Source organism: Littorina saxatilis, linkage group LG3 (genome assembly GCF_037325665.1).
Source record: "Littorina saxatilis isolate snail1 linkage group LG3, US_GU_Lsax_2.0, whole genome shotgun sequence".
Lineage (NCBI taxonomy): Eukaryota > Metazoa > Mollusca > Gastropoda > Littorinimorpha > Littorinidae > Littorina > Littorina saxatilis.
In genome coordinates this window covers 49177231-49199903 of record NC_090247.1, presented here as the reverse complement: position 1 = coordinate 49199903, position 22673 = coordinate 49177231, and the positions used below count along the sequence as shown (strand labels likewise).

General features: G+C 41.8%; 1 protein-coding gene across 4 annotated transcripts in view; it reads left to right on the top strand.

Annotated features, from left to right (window-relative positions):
- The first annotated feature begins 9821 nt into the window (after window positions 1-9821).
- LOC138962545 (protein still life, isoform SIF type 1-like) overlaps window positions 9822-22673 on the top strand; it is a 203856-nt gene continuing 191004 nt past the window's right edge. For all 4 annotated transcript variants that reach the window (XR_011454542.1, XM_070334391.1, XM_070334390.1 and 1 more), the window contains exons 1-2: window positions 9822-10000; window positions 22291-22412. Coding sequence is in view for 3 of the 4 variants with exons in the window: in XM_070334391.1 (XP_070190492.1) it covers window positions 9862-10000; window positions 22291-22412 (261 nt within the window). In the remaining variant the exon portion in view is untranslated. The remainder of the gene's footprint in view (window positions 10001-22290; window positions 22413-22673) is intronic.

Below are 22673 nucleotides of genomic sequence, written 5' to 3'. Positions count from 1 at the left end.
TGTGTGTGTGTCCTTAGCTCTCTTTGTTTTGATTACTATTACTTGAAACATTTATAACAGTATTCATCGAGAGAAGAAATAGCATTATATGCTAACGTCGCACTCACTTCTTCATGATTACGACGTGGACATTTCATGGTCTAGCGCACCTTCAAGCTCTAATCATTACCTTGCATTCATTCACTACGGACTGCCATTGCAAATGTTGTCAGGAGGTAATTAGGTCGCAAAACGGCTAATTAATGAAATCGAAGCAGTGTCTGAGGACGAGGAGCAAAAACGAAGAAGCGTGCTAAAGTACACACTTTGTACACTCTTTATCATCTTGGAAGAACAGAACCAACTATTTCAGATGGCAACAAGACAGGTGACAAATATAACTGCATTGGTACACTTTCTATTCCATCGAAGCACAGTTTCACTCACTCTTTCATTCACTCAGTCCTTCAACTGTAACAGTTGTTTGGGCTGACGGGGGTTCGCGGGGGTGGGGGGTGTCAGAGGGCAGAAGAAGTAAATACCCTAATTTAACATGCATAGTGTCACAACAGGACCGCAAATAAGGGTTGGAGAAAATATGCCCCAACAATCTGCAATCCTCGCATGGTGCATATCGCCTTGGTGTTTGGCTGTCAGAGGCCGCTGTTGTTTCAAGGCGCATTCTGTTGTTCTTGCTGTCAGAGTCTGATGCAGGGACAGCTTCTTCAACATGTCCTGGCCGTGTGATGAGCTCCTTCAGTTCGTTTTCTGTCCCCGCACTCTCTCCTTTTTTTTAATTTTTTATTTTTTTTTGCTTTTTTTTAATTTTTATTACAATGTTATTTTTGTTATTTTTTTTGGCTCTGCTGGTTTTAATGATTTTTCATATTTTGGCTTGATACGCATTTGTTTCCATATCAACACATGGTTGTATGTTTCATTCTTATAGTGACGTATATAATACTGTTTACTTCATGCGTTTGTTGTTGTATTTCAAATCTTGAAGGTACTTTCGACGGTTTTCGAAGTTTATGACACACTGAAATTGTCATGTGCATCAATAGGAGTGCTTTAGAAACACGCCACTGATGTTCTGTTTTTCTCTCACATGTATAGCCGCAGTAAAATACCCCCGAAAAAGCTGAAAACAAAAGAAGACATTCGTAATCGTCGAGTATTCCTCAGAGGCCGAAGCTGTTTTGAGGCGTATTCCGCTGCTCTTGCTGTCACAGTCTGGGAGCCGTGACAACGTCTTGAACATGTTCCAGTCATGTGATCTGCTCGTTCAGTTAGTTTTCTGTCTTCGTGTGTCCTCCATACGTACTGGAAAAAAGGACAACAGCAAAAATGCGTGTCACAAAAAAGGTACGCAGCTACATAGAACGGCCGTATTATTCATAATGCTTGACAAAAAAATGGACTGTCTCAAATCCAATAACTTTTCGAGGTTTGTGTACACATTGGATGGAACACAACATATTTTTGAATTTCGTGACGCGCTGGCTGGCTATTTGCAAAAATGACTTTATTTTCACCGCCAGCAGGGGACATTCTGATTCATCATCGCTCCACGCTATCGCTTTAAGTCCCTCTGACCGTGCGCTACAGTCCTACGCGAATCTATCAAAAGAAGAATACAGAGTTATCTCCCATATGTTGTTCGCTGGCAGTGTTCGCGAGACGAAAATGATTGCAGATTGGCCGACTTCGACAGTTGTCTCCGTTCTGTTCTTCACAGTTATGATAAAGACATCGTTCTTAGGTCAAAACAAGTCGAAATTTTGGGACTGCTGCCGGAAGGAGACCGTAATGTATGGTTGCATCACTGTCAAAAAATCGTCTGCTCCAGCGACCGCCGAAACCAAACGGTGGATTATCACGTGACACTGTTGCCATATTTAGAGTTGTTTGCACAATAAATACATCCGCGAAAAATAGCTCGCTTGAAACTGTCTAAAATAAAAATTCCTCTGTAATTTAAAAATTACAAAACACCATGAAAAATCATTATCGACGATCGCGAATCTGCTTATATCAATAACACATCACAAAAAGCTCTAAATATGTACAAAAATCGCTTTTTTTGCCAAACAAGGAAACTCAAGGCATCCTGTCAGGGAGAGAATGAGCCGAACTCATTTTGACCTGAGGTGAGGATGCGGCAGGGGAGTAATTCAAACAGGCAACGGCCGCTGATTGGGTCTTGGGATTTGAATGTATCTTCCTTTTGAAAGGGATTTTGAACCATTGATGATTGTACAATAGACGCTTTTTCCGGAAGTAACTCTGTCTGGTTATTGTTGTTTTTCTTCTTCGCTGTGCATGTGGAGCTGTCAGAATGCAGTGTCGATATCATGAATTTTCCTTTCGAGTCTGAACATGCGCATCGGAACTCATCGTTGACTCCACAGGCGTGTTTACATCTCGCCTCACCTTCAAGGACTACAACTCTTTCGCAGCGTATAAAAAACATCCATAGCGTTATGTCTGTACTGCGTCATTTGCATGTCATGCATACGTTAGAATTTATCAAGCTATTACATCGTTGTCTCTTTCTTCTTCTTCTTCTTCGTCCTTGGGCTGAAACTCCCACGTTCACTCATGTTTTTGCACGAGTGGGTGTTTACGTGTATGACCGTTTTTACTCCGCCATTCAGGCAGCCATACGCCGCTTTCAGGGGAAGCATGCTGGGTATTTTCGTGTTTCTATAACCCACCGAACTCTAATAATTATGGATTACAGGATCTTTTCCATGCGCGCTTGGTCTTGTGCTTGCGTGAACACACGAAGCAGGCACCAGCAGGTCTGCACACAAGTTGGCCTGGGAGATCGGAACAAATCTCCAAAGTACCGTGCACGTTCATGAAATTTACAAATGAAACAGCTAGCTAGGCCTCTCTGATATACGACTTTTTTCGGAACTGCATGCTGTCTTTTTCAGAATGAAGTGGCAAAACAAAGTCGAATCGTCTTCAGCGCTGTGTTGAGTGTACTCATTGACTGGCAAACGAAATAGACCTCCCTGATAGTCGATTTTGTCAGAAGTACATGTAATATCTTTTTTGGAATGATGTGACGCGATAACGTTGGCTGGTCTTCGTAGAGTACGGGTGTTGGGTAACTAGCCGATTGACGGACTAATGAAGTGTTACGTTCTCCTGGGCCTATCTCGGAGGAGATGGGGATGATATATAGGATAATATATATATATACAGACCATGGCATAATTTGGTTATGATTTTTGTGTGGCTACCGTAAAAGTTCTCTCTCTCTCTCTCTCTCTCTCTCTCTCTCTCTCTCTCTCTCTCTCTCTCTCTCTCTCTCTCTCTCTCTCTCTCTCTCTCTCTCTCTTTAATTATATAATTGTGTGTCTATGCGTCCCAAGGACAGATTGTAAGAAAAGGCGTAGCCTTAAATCTTAATCCTTGTTAAATAAAGTTCAATTCAATTCTCTCTCTCTCTCTCTCTCTCTCTCTCTCTCTCTCTCTCTCTCTCTCTCTCTCTCTCTCTCTCTCTCTCTCTCTCTCTCTCTCTCTCTCTCTCTCTGCCTGTTTGGCTGGACAGCCTCGGGCCGATGCGAATATGTAAATTAGTGTTTAAAGAAAGGGTATGTTTGCTGTTACCTGCAGAACTGCATTTTGGACAGTCTTCGATGTTTGTGGATCGACACAAGCCATTAGTTGCTAAACGTCCATAAACGCTGTTTGTAACAGTCCAATAGTAGCCGGAACACATCGATTTTGCGCACAGCTGGCGAGAGATAGGCGAGCTGTAAATCTTTTGAGACATTTTGTGGTTATATGGCTTTCGTCTCGTTAAAGACTGGATTTTTTTTTTTTTTTTGTGGGGGGGGGGGATGATTTCAGGACCTTAACTGACACTACATAATCAGCAACAAGGTCTCACTATGCGCTAGTAGCAGCTAGGCTGTTGATGTTTGGGACGTGTCCAAGTATATATATTACGCGCGCCAATGTAGAATGTGTGTTTGTGTGTGTATGTGTGTACTGATGTGCTTCCAAACTCGTCTTAATTATGTCTTTCTCTCTTCATGCCAGAACATTCCATCCACTCTCGATTTTCCAGGGATCTTTTATGACAGTTACAGATACTGTTTAATTTTCAACGGCTAAATTAAGTCGCACCTCCCCCCCCCCCCTCACACACACACACACACACACTGACACACACGCACACACACACACACACACACACACACACACACACACACACACACACACATAGCTAACACACACACACACATACACTGACACAAATTGTCCAATTCGGCTGCGCCGCGTGTTGTGAGATGAGGACATTTGCTGGTGTTGATTGGATTAAGGGTGGCTTGACCTGGTGCGCGTGGCCTGCTTAACCTTATCGGGCCTGCTCCCCTTCCTTGTCAAACACACCACTCACCAACGATCCGCTGCCCTTTTTTCAGCGCAGGGGGTAACATCCTCTTATTGGGCCGTTTCAAACGGGGAAGTCTCATACGACGCGAAATAAATGATTGGAGGCTCCAAGACTGGACTGCTCTACCCGCCTACCCCTCCTCGCTCCCCCTCCCAGCTTTTTTGTGTTACAATGGGTAACAGCCTCCGTTTAGACCTTTGGCCGTTTCAAATGGAGTCTAATACGATGCTGCAGGAATGATCGGAGCCGGGATTCTTTCAAATGTTCCCCTTTCGTATCAAATACACCATCAGCTATCCACTGGGTTTTTTTTTAGTATCAAGGGTAACAGCCCCTTTTAACGCCGTTTTAACTAATAAGTCGGGGTTCTACTGTTTCAAATAGGGGGGACAATCCCTTATGACGATCCACAGCTTGCTGCAAGGCAGGGAGCGAAGTACCTCTTATTATGCCATTACAGATTGAGAAGTCTAAGACGACGCGAGAATGGTCGGAACAAGTGCAAGTAATTTTGCTATTTTAAATGGGTAAATCACGTATAACAATCCACAGCTTTTTCCGTTACAGGGAGCGAAGGACCACTGGTTAAGTGTTTTTACTCAAATGGAACAATGTAAAAATCGCTTCCCTTTTTTTTTGTCAAACACGCCCCGAATCCCAACGAAAGCAGAGACATAGATTGTATGTATGTCTCTGACGAAAGGAAGGCATTTTTTTTTTAACTGATATGGTTGCTTTTGAAACTTTGTTGGAACAAATTGACTTCGTTAGACAACATCGGACTTTCCCTGCATAGATAGAGAGGTGTTTATGCTTGTGTACAAAAGAGAAAGAGAAGGGCGAAAGAGAGAGGTAGGTATAAAGATAGAGAGCTGAGAGGAGAGGAGAGGAGAGAGAGAGGGAAGAGAGAAAGAGGGAGCGAGAGAGGGGGGGGAGACATGGGTGGGAGCGAGAGAGACAGGCCTGTGGAGAGGGGGACAGAGAAAGACAGAAATACAGAGAGAGCGAGAGTGAGAGAAAGAAGAACAAGTCGCGTAAGACGAAATTACTACATTTAGTTAAGCTGTGTAACTCACAGAATGAAACTGAACGCACTGCATTTTTTCACAATGACCGTAATCCGCCGCTCGTGCAAAAGGCAGTGAAATTAACGAGCCTGTTTAGCGCGGGGGTGGTTGCGCTGTGCTGCATAGCACGCTTTTCTGTACCTCTCTTCGTTTTAACTTTCTGAGCGTGTTTGTAATCCAAACATATCATATCTATATGTTTTTGGAATCAGGAACCGACAAGGAATACGATGAAATTGTTTTTAAATCGATTTCGGAAATTTTATTTGAATCATAATTTTTATATTTTTAATTTTTAGAGCTTGTTTTTAATCTCAATATAACATATGTATATGTTTTTGGAATCAGAAAATGATGAAGAATACGATAAACGTAATTTTGGATCGTTTTATGAAATAATAATTTTAATTACAATTTTCAGATTTTTAATGACCAAAGTCATTAATTAATTTTTAAGCCTCCAAGCTGAAATGCAATACCAAAGTCTGGCCTTTGTCGAAGATTGCTTGGCCAAAATTTCAATCAATTTGATTGAAAAATGAGGGTGTGACAGTGCCGCCTCAACTTTTACAAAAAGCCGGATATGACGTCATCAAAGACATTTATCCAAAAAATGAAAAACATATCTGGGGATATCATATCCAGAAACTCTCATGTCAAATTTCATAAAGATCGGTCCAGTAGTTTACTCTGAATCGCTCTACACACACACACACACACACACACACACACACACACACACACACACCATACCGCACACACACCACACACACACACATATACACCACACACATATACACCACGACCCTCGTCTCGATTCCCCTTCTATGTTAAAACATTTAGTCAAAACTTGACGAAATGTAAACAAGTCGCGTAAGGCGAAAATACAATATTTAGTCAAGTAGCTGTCGAACTCACAGAATGAAACTGAACGCAATGCCATTTTTCAGCAAGACCGTATACTCGTAGCATCGTCAGTCCACCGCTCATGGCAAAGGCAGTGAAATTGACAAGAAGAGCGGGGTAGTAGTTGCGCTAAGAAGGATAGCACGCTTTTCTGTACCTCTCTTTGTTTTAACTTTCTGAGCGTGTTTTTAATCCAAACATATCATATAATATGTTTTTGGAATCAGGAACCGACAAGGAATAAGATGAAAGTGTTTTTAAATTGATTTCGACAATTTAATTTTGATAATAATTTTTATATATTTAATTTTTAGAGCTTGTTTTTAATCCGAATATAACATATTTATATGTTTTTGGAATCAGCAAATGATGGAGAATAAGATAAACGTAAATTTGGATCGTTTTATAAATTTCTATTTTTTTTTACAATTTTCAGATTTTTAATGACCAAAGTCATTAATTAATTTTTAAGCCACCAAGCTGAAATGCAATACCGAAGTCCGGGCTTCGTCGAAGATTACTTGACCAAAATTTCAACCAATTTGGTTGAAAAATGAGGGCGTGACAGTGCCGCCTCAACTTTCACGAAAAGCCGGATATGACGTCATCAAAGACATTTATCCAAAAAATGAAAAAAACGTTCGGGGATTTCATACCCAGGAACTCTCATGTCAAATTTTATAAAGATCGGTCCAGTAGTTTTGTCTGAATCGCTCTACACACACACACACACAGACACACACACACACACACACACACACACACACACACACACACACACACACACACACACACACCACGACCCTCGTTTCGATTCCCCCTCGATGTTAAAATATCTAGTCAAAACTTGACTAAATATAAAAACAGACAGAGAACGGGAGAAACATTGAGACAGAGAAACATTGTCTCAAGGTCCGTCCGCCGGTCATCACCATTACCCGTCTCCACTCAGTCGATGTGGCCATCCGTAAGCCGACACGCACCCCAGAGAAAACGACTGCAAGACAGAAGAACCACACCAAGATAATAGCTACGAGGGGTCAATAATGGCGCCCTTATTGTGTATGCATTCTTTTCGCTCTGAAGGGAATACCACGACTTTCGCCTCGGCCCCCGGATCAATATGACCATGACTAGATGTAGACTCGATGGCCAATGAAGATAGGAAGTAGCTGTATCTTTTTACATTTAGTCAAGTTTTTACTAAATGTTTTAACATAGAGGGGGAATTGAAACGAGGGTCGTTGTGCATGTGTGTATGTGTGTGTGTTTGTGTGTGTCTGTATGTGTGTGTGTGTGTGTGTGTGTGTGTGTGTGTGTGTGTGTGTGTGTGTGTAGAGCGATTCAGAGTAAGCTACTGGACCGATCTTTATGAAATTGTTCATGAGAGTTCCTGGGTATGATATCCCCAGACGTTTTTTTCATTTTTTCGATAAATGTCTTTGATGACGTCATATCTGGCATTTTGTAAAAGTTGAGGCGGCACTGTCACACCCTCATTTTTCAATCAAATTGATTGACATTTTGGCAAAGCAGTCTTCGACGAAGGCCAGACTTTGGTATTGCATTTCAGCTTGGAGGCTTAAAAATTAATTAATGACTTTGGTCATTAAAAATCTGAAAATTGTAATAAAAATTTGTTTTTATAAAACGATCCAAAATTATGTTTATCGTATTCTTCATCATTTTCTGATTCCAAAAACATATAAATATGTTATATTCGTATTAAAAACAAGCTCTGAAAATTAAAAATATAAAAATTATGATTAAAGTTAAATTTCCTAAATCGATTTAAAAACAATTTCATCTTATTCCTTGTCGGTTCCTGATTCCAAAAACATATAGATATGATATGTTTGGATTAAAAACACGTTCAGAGAGTTAAAAAGAATAGAGATATAGAAAAGCGTGCTATCTTCCTCAGCGCAACCGCTACCGCGCTTTTCTGGATTGTTAATTTCACTGCCTTTGCCACGAGCGGTAGACAGACGATGCTTCGAATGTACGGTCTTGCGGAAAAAATGCAATACGTTCAGTTTCATTCTGTGAGTTCGACTGAGCTTGACTTAAATGTTGTATTTTCGACTTACGCGACTTATTCTTCTTTCGCCTTGGCCCCCGGATCAATATGACCATGACTGGATGTAGACCCGATGGCCAATGAAGACAGGAAGTGTGAGTGGTCCGTGTAGCTGTATCTTTTTCTTCTTTCCTCCTCGGACCCCCTCGATCCCATTTCAAGTCTCATTCAACTCTTTCTCTCACCCTCTCTTCCTCTTCTTCCCTTTCCCTACCACTTCCGTTCCCCCTTCCTCCAAATTGTTTTTGTACCACCTCCGAAATCCCGTGGTCTTCTTTAGAAGTCCCCCCTCCCCTCCCAACTCCCTCAATTGTTTCGGTACCTTGTTCCCCATGTCTTTGTACGTCTAAGATGTTAGTGCTCATATCTTTCTGGTCGCGCCTCCGAATCCCCGCCCCCCTCCTCCCCAGTTGTTCTATTTTGGTTCTCCTCCATGTATGATTTCTGGATAGAAACTTTGAGCGCTTATATTCTGTTTGATCCTCCCCTCCCCCCCTCCCATCCCCACCCAAGCCAACTGTTTATGTACCTTGTCCCCGACGTGTGTTTTTGTCTGTCAAGAAGTTGTTTTAAACTCTAATCTGTTTCCCCACTCTTCTCATCCAGCATCAGGAATTGGAAATGGTGTCCAAAAACAAACGAACTAACAACCACAAAATACAAAACCTCAAGAACAACAACAAAAGCGTTCCAACCAACTCATGTGTAACAGTTGAACGCCCTTTTAAGACCTCCAAAACTCTGAGAAAATCAGGTCTGAAAAAGGAGGGAGTTGTAAAGTGGGGGTCAATTTACACAGGTTATAATTATATGAACCGAAAATCTGAAAAAGCAAGTTCTTAAAAAGAGGTAGTCTTAAATTCGGTGGTCCTAAAAGGGAGGTGCCTCTGTTAGAGAAATGTAAGTTTTACGCCCTCGCGGCAAAGCCATTAGGGGCATGTTCCCGGGTGTAACCCCGACTTTAGATGAGATGTTTAGGTGTAACCATCAGAGTGACCGAAGTCTTTTACATGCCACTGTGGTGACAGGGGTGTGGGACATGGATACCGTCTCTAAGACTGTACACAAAGTTGACTCGTGTCCGTCCGAACCCGTGACACTAGGATCACAAGACCAGTGCTCTAGGATCACTAGACCAGTGTGCTCTACCACCTGAGCTACCCTGGGCCCCAAAAATCCTGTGTAGTAACTTTCCTCTTTTGATTCTCCACAGACTATGGGCGGACGTGTTCCGTGTGCACAGGCAGGGTAACTACATAAGGTTGTAGCGTGTGTCTGAGGACATGGTAACCAACAACAAACAAACTATCAACCAGACTTACAGAACCAACTAAATTGGTGATGACGTTCCTCCTTTGATGGTCCACAGGCTATGGGCGGACGTGTTCCGTGTGCACGGGCAGGGCGACTACATGCGGTGGGAGCGAGTGTCTGAGGACGTGGTGCCGGTCAACATCACCTGTATCGAGGACACGCCACACACCGTCTTCCAGATCACCGCCTACAACAGGCAGGTGGAGAAGATCTTCGACGTCCAGATCACCCAGCCAGGTGAGTGTTTCAGTGTGTTTGGGGAAGAGGGGGGAGTGTGTGTGTGTGTGTGTGTGTGTGTGTGTGTGTGTGTGTGTGTGTGTGTGTGTGTGTGTGTGTATTTTCTTTGAGATGAATAATGTTCACAAAAAAGTGTTATTGTCCGGGGGAGACTTTGTTCCGACCAGAAACAAGTTGTCCGACTATAAAACGAACACACCTACTTCCATATATGTAGAGACTTGTAGTAATTTAACATGATTTGGGGAGACGTAGTTTGAAACCAAACCAAAGCAAATAATGGTTCAAAGGGGTGCTCCGTTCATACAACACCAAGTGTATACGACAATACTCTTGATTTAGTAGGTGCAGAAAAGTGGTAGATTGTTTCAGTTGACGCAAATCATAACCAAAGTCTTTAATGCTTTCTTTCTGAAAACTGACCAACGATAACTTCTTGACAAAATAATCGATACGGCAATTGAACTTTAATTACAGCAAAGCCCATTTACGCACATAACCAAACTTCGCGTTTCAGATATAACAACCTCTTGCAGTTACCGACAAATTGCACAGTACTTTCTAAACTGATTCCTTAGTTTCCCCTTACAAACTCACACTATTCGGCGGCATGTCTGTTGGTTTCCTTTACACCTCTCCACAAAGCAGTGGAAATCGTTGGTTTACTCAGGCGGTCGGGCAAAGCAAAGTCACTGACGTCTGGTCACTTAGAAAAGAAAAGAGTAAACAGTCGGAAGAGAAGCCGCATGACTTTGGCCGAGACATGTGTGGTCTTGCTCAGTCAGCTTCTAGTCCCCTGCCGTTAAAGTTTGAAGTCAATAAGCCAGGTTCTTAAATTTTCCATGTTTTGTCACATTACCCACTCATATAAACGGAATAAAAACCCGCCTTTTGCGGATTCTGAAAAGAATGACACTTTAGCTAGGCAGGATGGGCAGGACTACTTGGGATAACACAAAAAAAGATTGTTCTAACCGCCGAAAAGCAAACGTAGTTCATTAGCTGTTCTGATTTTCACTTAACTTTTGTGATCTCGATTGTCTGGGGGTGTCTATGTGTTTGCTGTTCCACTGTATAGACACTACCACGTGTACAATCAAGCTGTTTGTTGCATACGATAGGGGATTGACTGTTCATTTTAGCTCTCTCTGTCGTTGGCTTTAACATAAAAAACACCCAAATCTATCTACCTAGTTGTCTTTGCCGAGTAGCATAATTTATATCTTTCCAAAAATAGACTATCTTTGCTACTTCTTAACGAGCTATCCCCTCTGTTACACCCAACCCCGTCATACCCTAACCCCACTCTCCCTTAAACAACTTGTCTAATGTTTACCATTTTACGTATTTGTTATACAGTGGAATCTCCTCCCACTCTAAGACTTCCCCCTTTTAGTACTTTACTTTTTCAGAATTTCTGTTCATAACCACTTTAGATATATCCCCATATTAAGACTCCCTCATTTTTAAGACCTGATTTTCACCCCCCGCGGGTTAGGGGGAGTCCCATATTGGTTGGGACGAGAAAGAATTTACCCGATGCTAACCAGCATGTCGTAAGAGGCGACTAACAGGTTCTGTTTCTCCTTTTACCCTTGTTAAGTGTTTCTTGTATAGAATATAGTCAATGTTTGTAAAGATTTTAGTCAAGCAGTATGTAAGAAATGTTACGTCCTTTGTACTGGAAACTTGCATTCTCCCAGTAAGGTCATATATTGTACTACGTTGTAAGCCCCTGGAGCAATTTTTTGATTAGTGCTTTTGTGAACAAGAAACAATTAACAAGTGGCTCTATCCCATCTCCCCCCCTTTCCCCTATCCCATCTCCCCCCTTCCCCCGTCGCGATATAACCTTGAATGGTTGAAAACGACGTTAAACACCAAATAAAGAAAGAAAGAAAGACCTGCTTTTCACGTAATTGTGTAGGTGTTAAAATGGGTGGTGGGGGTTCAACTGTATTATTATTTTTTAGTGTACGTATTCACTGAAACATACAAAGCGGGTATCTTCGTGGCTTTCCCCTGCACCCATCCTTATCTACTCGGCCGCTGACACATTTGAACAGGAATTAATGGAGAGGAGGAATTGTGGGGTCGTTGATCTGAGAGCTCCATTCTGTGGGCCACAGGTCGTTAGCCATTGATTGGGGAGACAAGACAGGGGGCATTTGAGAGTGTGTGAACAACTTAAACCCGCTGAGTGACTCTGTCTGTCATGGTTCATGCACGTGACAGTCTGGTCGGCTGGCTGGCTGGCTTGCTCTTTGGTTTTCTGGCTGGTTGAACTTTAGTGGTCTTCTTGGACAGAGGTCGTTATAGCCATTGATTGGGGACAAGACAGGGGGCATTTGAGAGTGTGTGAACAACTTACACCCGCTGAGTGACTCTGTCTGTCATGGTTCCTGGCCGTGACAGTTTGGTTGGCCGGCTGCTTGGTTGGCTGGCTGGCTGAACTTATGTGGTCATCTTTGACCGAGGTCATTAGCCATTGATTGGGTACAAGACAGGGGGCATTTGAGAGTGTGTGAACAACTTAAACCCGCTGAGTGACTCTGTCTGTCATTGTTCTTGGACGTGACAGTCTGGTTGGCTGGCTGGCTGGCTTGCTCTTTGGTTTTCTGGCTGGTTGAACTTTAGTGGTCATCTTTGACCGAGGTCATTAGCCATTGATTGGGTACAAGTCAGGGGGCATTTGAGAGTGTGTGAACAACTTGAACCCGCTGAGTGACAGTCCGTCATTATTCTTGGACGTGACAGTCTGGTTGGCTGGCAGGCTAGCTGTTTGACTGTCTAAACGCTAGCGGTCATCTTGGACAGAGGTTGTTAGCTGTTGATGGAAGGACAAGGCAGGAGGGGGCGTTTGGACGTGACAGTCTGGTTGGCTGGCTGGCTGGCTGGCTGGCTGAACTCTAGCTGTCATCTTGGACCGAGGTCGTTATATAGCCATTGATGAAGGGACAAGATAAGGTGGCCCTAGGGTTGGAAGAATCGAAGCCGCTGAGTGACTCTGTCATCACCACTGGAAGTGACGGTCTGACTACACGGATGGCTTGCTGGCTCTGAACTGTAGTGGTCATCTTGGACCGATGTCTTTAGCCATTGATAGAGTTATAAGCCAGGGGGTATTTGGGAGTCTGTGAATAATCACAAACCGCTGAGTGACTCTTTCATTGTTGCTAGACATGGCGGTCAACCTAGCTGGCTGGCTGGGTGGCTGGCTGACTGGCTGGGTGAACTCTTCTGATCATCTTAGACCGAGGAACAAGTATGTGACGAATTCCAAACCGCTGACTCTTGTCTGCTATTGTTGCCGAACAAATTATTAACAGGTTGACTGCGATATGTGCATAGTGGAATTTTCTTGCTGAATTGATTTTGCAATTAGACATAGGTGCATGCCACTAACAAAATTATTGCAGCCAAAAAAAGTGCTCTCTGCGCAGAATTTAGTTAGACTGCTGATTTTGTTTTATCCGTTTAATCGGAAGAATGGTCTTATCACATGTACAAGACTTGACAGATTTATGACGATGCGCATTTCCAACTGTCTTCATCCATATTAATACCGGCACGGTTGGCGTAGTGGTAAGGCGTCCGCCCCGTGATCGGGAGGTCGTGGGTTCGAACCCCGGCCGGGTCATACCTAAGACTTTAAAATTGGCAATCTAGTGGCTGCTCCGCCTGGCGTCTGGCATTATGGGGTTAGTGCTAGGACTGGTTGGTCCGGTGTCAGAATAATGTGACTGGGTGAGACATGAAGCCTGTGCTGCGACTTCTGTCTTGTGTGTGGCGCACGTTCTATGTCAAAGCAGCACCGCCCTGATATGGCCCTTCGTTGTCGGCTGGGCGTTAAGCAAACAAACACATCCATATTAATATTTTCAAAACAACAGCAGGAATAGTAACAGCAAGTAGTATCAGGAACAGACGCCCCACGTTATGCATCCTATCTCACCGGAAACTGGCCCCCCATCGGGTTTCAAAGGAACGCACACTTCTTGGCAAAAGATCAGAGGTTAAAAATAAATTCATTAGAGAGAGAACAAGGGATGCGCTTAAACTAAGCCTGGTCGGGTAATGGGCGCTATTCCCTAGAATTGCTTCATTAAGGGAGGAGAACGAGCTTGGCTGCAGAAGATTAACGTAAACCAGAGCGTCTACGTTCATTGGTTAGGCCTTTCATCTATCTTTTTAGCTCAAGGAACTGGGGGAAAATAGCAGCCACTTAGTTCGAACAGCTGGGTCTTCGAGAAGATAACATAGTAACCTGGTTACGGGTAGGTATCGTTTATTTGAACACACTGTCCGTTTTGGGGAGGATTCTTATTGTTAAGAAAAAATGAATTGTGTCCATGAGTCGAACGTCTTATGATTACAGGAATACCTTCTCTTTTTTTTAAGAAAAAATGAGAAAAACAGAAAGACAAAACGGGCAGACAGAGAAGACAGACGGACCGAGACGTAACCAGAATTCAAGACACACAACAGCAGGAGTAAAAGATAGTTCGCGATCTAGGGGGAGGGCAGAGAGTAAGATAAGTCTGAGAGAGAGAGAGAGAGAGAGAGAGAGAGAGAGAGAGAGAGAGAGAGAGAGAGAGTGTGAGAGAGAGAGAGAGAGTTAGAGAGAGACAGACAGACAGAGTAACGGATAGAGGGAGAGACTGAGGGGGAGGGGGGTGATAGAGAGATTAAACAGAGGTGAGAGGAACACGGATTGAGAGAGGGTGGGAGAGGAGTGAGTTGTTTCTTTGCTGAGCATCGAACACCTTTCTCAAAGATTCCGAACTCGTTGAAAAAGGAGAATATGCATGGGGAGGAAAGGGATGGAGAGAGGAGAGGAACACGAAAGGAAATGCGATGAAAGAGAACGAAGAGGAGGAGGAAGGGGAACAACAGCAAAAGAAAGGAGGACAAATATGTAGATTAGGGTGACCACAATGAAGATTAGCGACATACTGTGTTAATAATTATCAGTGATGCCAGACATCATTAAGAAGGATCGAGGTACTACATCTCAGCAGGGCGTTGACACAGTAAATATCCCATGTGCACACAACCTGTTCAAAAAGCTTAATTACCGCAGTTCTGTTTTTCTTTGAAATGAAATTCTTCCAGCTGTTGTCAATAGTGATAAAAAACAAGAAATTCCTCCGATAGGAAAAACACCCCCGTCAAAGGGAAATAACCTTCTCAGTTGGTGGCAGTGACTGAGTGAGAATGGTTATTTCCCTTTGACCATGAAGATGTCCCTCTATAAGTCTTTGTATAATTTTAATCCACCAATAACTCCCTAACCGTGTGTTTGACTGGTCCCAATTTTTGTAAGGACCGTCTCAGGAATGTATAGAACCTGTTCATCAAGTTTGGTGACGATCGGTCCGTTCATTCTTGAGATCTATATGCGAACACAAACAAACAAAGAAACAAACAAACAAACACATCGAGCGAAACCTATACACACCCCTATACCGGGGGTGTAAAAAAGCACGATAGGCGGACAGAAAAGAGGCACTGAAAGGTGGAAACAAGGTAAATGGCCGGACAGACGGGAGACATGGAGGGACGCAAGGGGTAGAGGAGAAAGGCCAAAGACGGAGAAGGAGACTAATCTTGGATCTTGGAAGGAAGCTGAATATAGTCAGACAGAAGAGATACACGAACGTGTCAGTGAGTGAAGGGGAGGGGGGAAAAGACCAAAAACGAAGAGAGGATTTCAACTTCAGAGAATGCTAAATAGGCAGGAGACATCGGTTAAGGAGGTTGCGGGTGAGAGGGTGGACGGACAGGTAGCCTGGTTGGAGGGGGGGTGGCAGAGAGAGGAGAACGAATAAAGAAGAAGAGAAGGAGAAAAGTGGATGCCGAGCTTGAAAAAAGCTAAATTGGTGGACAGAAGAAAACAGCAATGGCATGTGACAAAAAACGGATAAATCACGAGTTAAAGATAAGGCTAAGCGGGTTGACAAAAAAGACGCTTGGGAAGGGGGTTGGGGTGGGGTGGGGTGGGGAGAAAAGAGAGGTGGCAAAGAGAGATAAAGAGAGAGAGAGTGGGTAAGAAAGAGAGAGAGATGGAACTTTGATGATGATGGAACTTTATTTTTCAAGGATAGAGGTTTAAGCTATAAGGCGACGCCTTTTCTTACAACCGGTCCTTACTTCTAATACCAATGTCTAATAAATGATAAACAAGTAAAGCAACATAACAAATAAACAAATTAAACGAACGACCCAGCAAACAATCGACAAGTAAGCAAACAAGCAAATAAACACAAACAACAAAATGACAAAGTAAGCAACATACAAATCAAAAGCGAAACATGCAACATGTTAATTGAGGTTACACATGTATGTAAAGTGATCGACAGTAAAATTCACACAATACCAACGTTTACTCTAATGCTTACAATGATTATATGGTGTAAATGATGATGATGAAGACGACGACGATGATGATGATGATGATGATGATGATGATGATGATGATGATGATGATGATGATGATGATGATGATGATGATGATGATGATGATGATGATGATGATGATTTGATGATGATGATGATGATGAAGATGATGATGAAGATGATGATGGAAAATCGCAACATAAATTCCACATAATACATGTAATAAAGAACATATTTTTGTAATTCATATAGATTTGCCAATTTATTGTTGACAGCTACTTACTTGCACATGTTAAGACTAGTAGCCATCTAGGTAGACATAATGATTATGCAGAGCTTGTTTAAAACTCTTTAGTGAGGTTAATGATCTTATTACAGACGGAATGGAGTTCCACACCATAGAGCCAGAGAAGGCTTGACTAGTTTTGAACAAATCAATCCTGGGTATTGGTGGTAGAAAATTGATAGACCCGTACCTTTCGGTGACTCTGTGAAATAGGTCCTGAATATAGTTGGGCACTTCGCCATGATATACTTTGTACATCATTACAGTCTTATGAAACTGTAACTGTTTAACTAGCGGCAGGTAGTTTAGATTCTTTAACTTCAAATCAGCTGATAATTGTGGACCATTTAACATGATTTTAGCTGCCCGACGATGTAGAGAGTTTAATTTTTTCATGTGAATATCAGAGACGCCATCCCAAAGAGTTGATGCGTAATTAATATGGGATAAGATGTGGGCATGATAAAATAGTTTTAGTGTTGCGATATCGACATATTGCTTTACCTTAGATAGCAGAAACAATTCTTGTATAATTTTAGACAAATATAATGTACATGAGATTGCCATTTTAATTCTTGATCGACTATCACACCCAAAACATGATGTTCCGTTACCTGCTGAACAGGTTGTGATTCCAAAGAAAGATTTAAATTATGAGGTCGTGACTGGTGTTTTTGTCTTGTTGTAATAATCATGCTTTTTGTCTTCCCTGGGTGCACTATCATAAAATTTTGGTTACACCAATTGTTGACTTCATTCAAACTAGACTGTAAGGAAACTTCAATTTCTTGAACAGTCCTACAGCTTGTGTGAAGCGTCGAATCATCTGCAAAAAATTCCGTTTTAACTTTTGAATTAGATATATGAAGGGGGAGGTCATTAATGAATACACAAAACAAAATAGGCCCTAAAACTGACCCCTGGGGGACTCTACTCTTTAAACATCCTTTGGGAGAGGTTTTACCGTTTATAGAAACATACTGTGTTCTGTTGACAAGATATGATTTAAAGAATGAACACGTTGCGGGATTGTTCACGTACAATGCGAGTTAATGTAAAAGTAATGTGTGATCTACAAGATCAAAAGCTTTCTTAGAATCAAGAAATACAGCCCTTGATATGTCCGAACGATTAATTGCCGATAGCCAGTTATCACATAGTGATGAAAGAGCTGTACTACAGGAATGTTTCGGACGAAACCCAGATTGAAAGTTGTGAAATAATTTGCACCTTTCCATGTAGTTCAGAAGATTTTTCTGGATGTGCTTCTGTAAAGGCTTTGATAAAATAGGAAGCAATGAAATTGGCCTGAAGTGATTAGGGTCAGACACATCTTTATTTTTAGGAAGTGGAACGACCTTTGCCGTTTTAAATTCATCAGGAAAAATATTTTGTTCAATGCAAAGATTATACACATACGTTAGGGATTCCACTACGTACGGTAGGGCTAATTTAAGCAACGACGGGGGGATTTTGTCAGGCCCCATGGATTTATTATTCTGAAGGTTTTCTATAAATTTTCCAACTTCATGTACGGCAATAGTTGGGATAGAGAATGAATCTTGTGATTTCAATTTATGAATACAAAATTCTTTTAATCTAAACAACAGGGAGTCCCCACCCTCGACTTCTTCATTTACATTTTTATATTTAGTCAAGTTTTGACTAAATATTTTAACATCGAGGGGGAATCGAAACGAGGGTCGTGGTGTATGTGCGTGCGTGTGTGTGTCTGTGTGTGTGTGTAGAGCGATTCAGACTAAACTACTGGACCGATCTTTATGAAATTTGACATGAGAGTTCCTGGGTATGAAATCCCCATACGTTTTTTTCATTTTTTTGATAAATGTCTTTGATGACGTCATATCTGGCTTTTCGTGAAAGTTGAGGCGGCACTGTCACGCCCTCATTTTTCAACCAAATTGGTTGAAATTTTGGTCAAGTAATCTTCGACAAAGCCCGGGGTTCGGTATTGCATTTCAGCTTGGTGGCTTAAAAATTAATTAATGACTTTGGTCATTAAAAATCTGAAAATTGTAAAAAAAAATAAAAATTTATAAAACGATCCAAATTTACGTTTATCTTATTCTCCATCATTTGCTGATTCCAAAAACATATAAATATGTTATATTCGGATTAAAAACAAGCTCTGAAAATTAAATATATAAAAATTATTATCAAAATTAAATTGTCGAAATCAATTTAAAAACACTTTCATCTTATTCTTTGTCGGTTCTTGATTCCAAAAACATATAGATATGATATGTTTGGATTAAAAACACGCTCAGAAAGTTAAAACAAAGAGAGGTACAGAAAAGCGTGCTATCCTTCTTAGCGCAACTACTACCCCGCTCTTCTTGTCAATTTCACTGCCTTTGCCATGAGCGGTGGACTGACGATGCTACGAGTATACGGTCTTGCTGAAAAATGGCATTGCGTTCAGTTTCATTCTGTGAGTTCGACAGCTACTTGACTAAATATTGTATTTTCGCCTTACGCGACTTGTTAGATTGTTTCAATCGATCAGCCCAACACAGAAAGTGCTCATTGAATTCGTCAGGAGAAATGGCGCTATTCAATCTGCTATTTCTTCTTTGGGATTTACCTAACACTTCATTTATGGCTTGCCAAAGCGTGGCAACATCCTTTTTGTCTTCAACCAATTTATGAAAATGATTACTTTTTGCCTGGCGTACTAACTCGGTAACTCTATTGCGTTGTGCTTTAAATTCTGATTTCCTTTGATTTTTCTTCAAAAAATCACGTAGTGCCATAGCTTCTACAATCTGAGGAGTAAGCCATGGTGGTAATGTAGGGGATTTTACTCGGTGTTGCCTCAGAGGGACATGCTTATCAATAATCGGGTAGAGTATACTTGAGAAACAATTAAGCGCCTCCTCAGCCTCAGTACAATAAAACACATCATGGAACGGAGCTGAAGATAAGTCTATGAAAAACTTAGACTCGTGAAATTTTTTAAAGCTCCGATATTCGATGGTTGTGTGTCCTTTTTTATGACATTTTGGGATGATATAGTTCCATGAGCAGCAAGTCACGTAATGATCACTAATGCCAGAATTTACCACATTAACATTCGAAATCATTGTTTTTCTATCCGAAGAGAGAGAGAGAGAGAGAGAGAGAGAGAGAGAGAGAGAGAGAGAGAGAGAGAGAGAGAGAGAGAGAGAGAGAGAGAGAGAGTGGGTCAGCGAGAGAGAAAGAGAGAGAGAGAGAGAAAGTGGGTAAGAGAGAGAAAAAGAGAGAGAGAGAGAGAGAGAGAGAGAGAGAGAGAGAGAAAGAGAGAGAACAAGAGAGAGGGGGTTGGGGACTACGAGGAGGGGGCTAGTCTTGGAAGTAAGCTGAATGGACAGACAGAAACGAGACATCAAACGACGAAGGAGGAGGTTTGGAGAAAAGACAAAATATTAAGAGGGGGCTTATACTTATAGACTTCAGATGACAGTATAAAGTTGAGAGACATGGGAAGGGGAGTGGAGTGGGTTTACGGTCGGGTGCGAAGGGTGGAATGGGTCAGAGAGGAGAGAGGGACTATTACATTGAAGCAGAATGCGAGGGGACAGGGGAGGGAGCGGGAGGCCAAAACAGAAAAGAGAGGGCTTATATTTTGGAGGAAATGAAATGGCGAGATCGAGAGACAGTGGAAGGGGTGGGGGTTTGGAGCGAGGATCTAGGAAGACATTTTTAAGGGTGCCATTCTTGGAAGCAAGTTGAATGGGCGGACAGAGGAGAGACGTGGCGGGAGTCTGGGTAATAGGCCAGGCAGCCGCTGGAGACAGACGAGGCGCACCGCACGTGCTAGATCGTTTGAACCCCGAATAATTAGCCTTCGATTCTTTGAACACCCTCAAACCCAACGCTAAAAAAACGTGTTTGTAAGAGACTTTTCTTCAAGGGTGTCTTGGGAGGATGACGTTTAGATCAAGGCCTAATCCAAGCATTTTCTGTACGAGAAAAGAACGGAGCTGATCAGGAAAGACCTCTCGACGTAAGTAAATCTTTGTGGCGTTTATCGATGTAACAGACAAAGAGCACAAAAGCTACAATTTCATGTTGTTTATATAAAATGTTAAGCTTATATGCAAATGCTTGTAGTCGAAAACGCAATTTCTTAGTTCTGACTAACAAGCCATATGTCACACGTTGTGAACCTTATGGAATTAGTGCACGACAAAGCAGATCAAACTCGTTGCGGAACAGCAACACTTTTGTCACAGGTTTCTTTGATAAGAAAATCAGACTTTTTTTTATTTATTTATTTATTTTATTTTTTTTTTTACCTCAGTTGCATGCAGGATGCTTCAACCCATATTTTTTGCCCGATTTTTTTTTCTTTTAAGGTGGGGAGCATCCTTCTTCCTTGGTCTTTTTCTGTATAACATAATCAACTTTATATTAACAAAACATAAACTTCTGTGTAATGTTTAACTCTAATTCCAATAAAATACGTAAGTCTAACTTCTTCCCATACTTAAATTTTCCTATGGTCATTTTTGTTATCAAAATACAATAATTTATAAAATAAATTTGATGGTTTTTTAAATTTTCACTCCAAAAACCAAATAATATATCTGTTTCATTCAAAGTTATATTATAATAAATTTGCTTATAAATAAAGTCTTTACATAGTTTCCAAACGTTCCTCACCTCTTGACAAAAAGAAGTGTTCAAGTGTATCCAGTTCATTACAAACTTCACAATTATTAGTTTGACATAAACCCATCTTGTTTAGTAAAATATTCGTTGGGTAAATTCTGTGTAAAATTTTCCAATGAAGCAGACACAGTCGTTCTTCTTTTGTACAATTAACAGCTAACAGCCAGTGTCTTGATTCCAGAACAACATTATGCTTTCTTTACCAAAAAGAACTGGCGCTCGGAGTTTGTACCTCGAAGAAAATCAGACTTAAAAATACTCTTTCACCAGGTGTACCGTATAATCAGAGGTTTGGCGAAGGCAAACCTTTACCATTTAAACACAGTGTGTCAACGTTGCCTGCACCTGCCTTGTTTGTTCATTAGGTTTGTTCTCCGCGCATGTGAAAAGTTGAGTTTCCGGTTCCGTTCTTAGTGTTGAGACCTACACTGAATAACCTGTGACTAGCTGAAATGTCTGTATCGACGACTGACGTAGCTGTTGGGGTACGTACGACCTTCGGTATCTGCCCGAGTAATGACAATATTTTTCCATAATTGTTACCTCGCAAAAACAATATCTTGAACTGTCGGAGACTTCATTTTTCACAGTCGTTGTGAACATACCGTGGTTTTACGGAGTTCCTGCACCTTACTGGAACTGGGTCCACAAATTGCTACGGGTGGATTTTCCTTCAGGAGCGTCGTTGGTATATGGATAGCTGGTGAAATAATTCTCGATGAACATTTCCACCTCGATGTGCATTTGTGCGGAAAAGAAATAAAACAAAATGTGCTGTTTGTGTGAAGAAGAAATAAAACTAAATGTGCTGATTATGTGGAAAAGAAATAAAACTAAATGTGCTGTTTGTGTGGAAAAGAAATAAAACTAAATGTGCTGTTTGTGTGGAAAAGAAATGAAACTAAAAGAGCTGACCTGTGTGTGTTTGCAGGAACCATCATCTGTCCTGCCACGGAGTGTTTCGTTCACTGGAGGGACCCGACCACAAACAAAGAGTGGGGGCTCAACTTCGCCACTCCTACTGACGCCAGGAGGTTCAGAGACTGTTGTTCGGTGAGTTCATTATTACTCGTGAAAAGTTGAAGCAATAGTTTTAGTTTCAATTTCAGTTTCTGTTTCTCTCTCTCTCTCTCTCTCTCTCTCTCTCTCTCTCTCTCTCTCTCTCTCTCTCTCTCTCTCTCTCTCTCTCTCTCTCTCTCTCTCTCTCTCTCTCTCTCTCTCTCTCTCTCTCTCTCTCTCTCTCTCCACACACCCCTTTTGTCATAACCTTGTTGAGGTTTTGAGGAGCGGCAGACAGAGTAGCACTCTTGTTTC